The sequence below is a fragment of the Nicotiana tabacum genome, chromosome 9 (assembly GCF_000715075.1).
Source record: "Nicotiana tabacum cultivar K326 chromosome 9, ASM71507v2, whole genome shotgun sequence".
In the NCBI taxonomy this organism is placed as follows: Eukaryota; Viridiplantae; Streptophyta; class Magnoliopsida; order Solanales; family Solanaceae; genus Nicotiana; species Nicotiana tabacum.
The window spans coordinates 98,040,433-98,045,416 of NC_134088.1; the positions used below are offsets into that span (position 1 = coordinate 98,040,433).

At 32.9% G+C, this 4,984-nt stretch overlaps 1 protein-coding gene across 1 annotated transcript; it reads right to left on the reverse strand.

The window, feature by feature from the left end:
* Window positions 1–309: 309 nt before the first annotated feature.
* On the reverse strand, window positions 310–3,601 carry LOC107827793 (aluminum-activated malate transporter 2-like). The gene is made up of 6 exons (XM_016654992.2): window positions 3,194–3,601; window positions 2,929–3,072; window positions 2,546–2,818; window positions 1,417–1,529; window positions 1,178–1,321; window positions 310–1,037 (listed from the first exon to the last, which is right to left on the reverse strand). The coding sequence occupies exons 1-6, from the start codon at window positions 3,465–3,467 to the stop codon at window positions 630–632; spliced, it is 1,356 nt and encodes a 451-aa protein (XP_016510478.1). The 5' UTR covers window positions 3,468–3,601; the 3' UTR covers window positions 310–629.
* Between the last annotated feature and the right edge of the window lie 1,383 nt (window positions 3,602–4,984).

The following is a 4,984-nucleotide window of genomic DNA, read 5'->3' on the forward strand; positions in this document are numbered from 1 at the left end:
CACAGAACTAAGACTTTGGTTGGTGAAATTCCAGAGTAGGCTAAATTATATGTGAAAGACTAATAATTCACCAACTGGTGATTTTAATTTAAGTTACATAATTAACGTAATTATATGACCAATTTTGAAGATGGGAGAATGTCACTTGAATCTGGCCAACTATTTGTGTAAAGATTCGGAAAAAGAAAAATTACTTCACTCCCTTTCTTGAATTAATAGCCAAATGATGCCACTAATCCAACCTTATTCTTTGAAGAACAAAAAAAAGTAAGAAAAGAACCACTGCATAATTTTTTTTATCTTACAAGACAATTTGCATTTTATTCCATAAAATCTTACTCTTTTTTACAATAAAAAGCCATGGCTTTGGTCTAGCGGTGAAAGTACAACCCATGATGTGTGGGTTAAACAAATGTCACGAGTTCAAACTCATCCAAAAAGCTTATATTTAAACAAGTGAACAATGGTAAAGGGACGGGCCCATATTCAACGAGTTTCGAAGTGAAAAAAGAGTAAACACGTGGACTCATTATCTAGCGAGATTCGGACTATGTACCACTGATCCTCCAGATTTATCCGTTATGAAAACGAACTCTTTTTACAATGAAGATTGCGTGTTAACCTAGGTATCACTCAACATTAATTGCAATATGTGCTTCTCCAATATTGCCACTCGGGATTCTGTTCTTGCTCCCCAATCGCTTTGGTTTCGATGCCAAAATCTTGAATTTCATAAGAACAGCAAGATGATTAACAGAGTCCAAGATTTCCACAGAGCTGGAGACAAAATCTAGCATCAGTGAAGCTACTCTTGTCGTCGGAAGCAGCTGCCGCAACTCTGCTTCTTCAGCCAAGTTACCACTTCTAATTATGGACCTTAGTTTTTCAGCTGCTGCTTTAGCCTTTAGAATATGAGAATCAGTTGTTGGATAAATGATCATTGTCTTCATTGACAATGCTAATTCCTTCAATGCACATCCACACTCTACGCTCATTTTTGTGCATGTTTCTTGAATTATTTTCTTTCCTTCTGGTGTCTGAAAAATGTAAAATTATACTTACAATTTGCTATTTAATATGTATATTTAACATAACTTGCTATAACATGTTATTACTTTATTTTTCAGGTTACCAAATCACTTACTATAACAGGTTATCACTTTAGTTACTAACTTACCATAATGCAGGAGCTAAGACATGTGTTTAAAGCGTCGATGTTAATGGCACAATCACGAACAAGATCTCCGATTTTCAAGTATTGTTCCCATGGATGTCTGTACCTGAATTTGCCATGTCGGGGCTCCCATTTTGCTAAATTGACCTAATACAGAGAGAAATTGCAATGTTAGAATTACAAATTTACAATATTGTATTGAATCAATTGTGATTTTTGTTTCAGGTTGGTTTCGGACTAACCAGATTTACTTCATTAGTTTTTGAGTGGATGATACATTTGTATTCCCCAAGAAATGTTCTGTCTAGTTCTTCCAACTTGACATCAAGTTTCTTGAAGTATTGATTTCCGTATCCTGTAAATTTAGGTAACAAAATTTAATACGCAGAAAATTTTGACTAAACGTTCGAATCACGTCACTATATATAATATAAAATCATATAATATTAGTCATGTTATATTGACTCATACACCAATGTCGCTGTTGGTTGGTACACATCTGACCATGACATTGGCATTTTGAGCTTCCAACAAGCTTTTAGCAATATTGGCATGATTTATATTTATTTATTAATTAAACTTTCACTTATGTTATGTTGATTTGACACGACAACCTTATCAAAATATTCTCGCTCTGATATTCTTTTATATGTTTTTCTATAATGTATTAAATAAACTCCACTCAATGTTACCTTATCAAAATACTCTCGCTCTAATATTCTTTTTATCTGTTATTTTAGCCACACAAAAAAAAATTATGGTCCAAAATATTCGTCACTTTAAAAACAAAGGATACATTAATTTTTTTTTCTTAATTCTACCATTATTTTCCAAGAAAGCACAAACCATTAATTTTCATTTAAGGAAAAAATATGGGTGATTTAGTCAAACAACTCTAATAATTAATGATATTAAATAATTTTTTTAAGAATTTAATTTATATACATTGTTAGTATAAGAAATTTCTCATATCATCAAGTCACTCCTAGCTAGCTATTGTAGCAGGTTATCTATCTTATTTTCAAGATTTTCATGTTTTAATAATACTTACATGTAGATATGTTTTGAAGGTGTGTGAAATTTCTTACATTGAGGATATATATGTCTACACATTTTTTTTTAATACATGTGTCAAAAAAACAACAACAACCCAATATAATCTCACTAGTGGGTTTGAGGAGGGTAGTTTGTACGCAGACCTTACCCCTACCCTAGGATAGAGAGGCTGTTTCCGATAGACCCTCGGCTCCCTCCCTCCAAGAACTCTCCACCTTGCTCTTGGGGTGACTCGAACTCACAACTTCTAGGTTGAAGTGGAATGCTCACCACCGGAGCAAACCACTCGTTCTATCAAAGTGAGGAAAGACGTACCTTCAAGGGAAATTCCAAGCTTTTCAATATTTGTGGCAACTAGATTGTGAAGATCTTCACCAGCCCAAACAGGGCATATGACCACGTTAAACAGAACCGCCGCCGCGCCGCCGATGAGGATCGTCGTCACCCGAGTAATCGCCATATCGAGCACCTCATCGTCTCGATACCCAGAAACAGAGATCAAAGAGAATGTCAAAATAAAAATGAGAATGCCATAGTCATATCTCGCCTTCAGTTTTGGTACAAATCTCATAAACGTCGCTATTGCAGCTGTTTTCAAAATCACATGAAACTTATTAGACATTCACAATAATAAAACAAATACTATATACTAGTAAAAGAAAGTAGATCTCTAAGGAAATGTTAGAATATCAATTTACCTATCAAGAAAACAGATAATCCAAGTACAACTGGTTGCAATTTATCTGACCCTGATAAGTTAACAAGTTTATGAGCTCCAACACCTAATGAACCGGCTAGAAACGTTGCAATTCCTCTATTTACGCTTTTCCCAAGTGTTGCTCCTACGAAAAACAAATATTTCGTGCGATCAATTAATAACCATTGACGACTGAAAAAATAGTTTAATGATTTTGGTGCGATGATTATATGTGAAATTAACGTGCGATTTAATAGGAAACTTACCAACAGAGAACTCGAAAACGACGACAACAGTCAAAACTGCCCACATTGCAGAAACACCAAATCCCTCGTAATGAAAGAAAGGTTCAAAGTAGTAGAACAATGAAACTAAGGCAATGGTCAATCCAACTTTAATTGAATGAACAATTTTCCTTGGATCATCTTCTGCTATTTTCTTCATATCGCTACCAAAAGAATACACCTTAGAAACTGGTTTCTTCACTACTCCCTTCACTTTCAACATTCCAGCATTTTCTTTATTCTTTACTGGCGCCATTTCTTGAATTCTCTATAAATTAAAAGCTTTTTCCCCCCTCCTCCTTTGATTTTCTTGCTTATTGTTTCAATGTAATGGGGTTAATTATATCAGAAACGAAAGTTTACTTGCTATATATATAGAGGAAAAGAAGGAGTAGATCAGTGTTATTTCTAATCTCACTATCAATCGAGCTATTTATTAATTTTCACAGCACAGAAATCACCTGGAAATAGTGTGACACGTTTTCACACATGAGAACGACATAATAGTGGCAACTAGTAAACTTCATTTACATCCTAAACTGTACCCCATTATAATTACAACTATTTTTGCTTTTATTATATTATAATATATTATATTTGTTTGCTTGCTTGCTCTAGTAAGTTGCAAGTAAGTCAAATTTTTTAAGTTGTAGTTTCCTGAAATTCTAGGACTCTGTACAACTGTATGTTGTCTTTGTTGTCTGACCAGGAAGTTGCTTGTTGTTTCACGATTCCTCTAACATAGTGTCCTTTCATTTCTTTTATTACACAATAATGGCATCGACGTCTATATTTTCTATTTTTTACTATACAATAATCGCATCTTAGGACAGTAGTGGAAGGAATAATTCATAAGCAAATATTTTAGGTACTTTTTAGATACCTTGTCGCTTAATCAAAAGGTCTTGGTACATCTACCCATTGACATGAATATTCCGAAGATCTAACAATCAACCTATCCAAATTTGTATCACATAAAAGCAATTTAGCGCACATAAGCGGAAATAATTATGGGATAAAAAATTAGTATTGCCTTATCTCTTGTTTGGCTACTTCTGGAATAACTTATCTCATGATTTAAAATAGTACCGGAATAATTTATACTTGTCGGAGGGTGGAATACTAATCTTATGATAAGTTATCACAGGATAAAGAGTAAAATAGACAATCACATGATTAATACAATATGCCAAATAATTAATAAAAAATAATATCAAAATAACTAATCTCGGATAACTAATCCCAATATAATTTGTCATCAAACCAAACTACCACTAAGTCTCACTCAGCGTGCTGGGTTATCATATTTAGATCTTATCGAATTTATTGTAAACCAATCTTATTTGTAATTTTGTAAGAGCCTATTTGCACATCCCAATTTTTACTATACTTTTATTATTTTAGATCCTTTAAAAATGATTGATAATTCTAATAAAAGCTTTTATGTAAAATTCTGAACTTCAATTTGAATTTATGATGTGATGTTATTTAACCAAACTAGTAGTTTAAATAAAATTTAAGGTTCTTTTCCAGGACCGGTAATATAATATGTAAGTCAATTTTTTATCTTAAATTCTTTGTCTCGACAAGTACGTTACAAAATAAAAATAGAGGCAATGTCAATTAAGGGAGATGTCCTACTCTCTTGGAAGGTCATCGTCTGTATTTATATATATTTATCTATACTATATTAAAAGCACAAAACTTTTTCACGAAATGTCGTTCACCTTTTTTACCCTATAAAATAAATTTCACAATGGACAAATTTGTAAT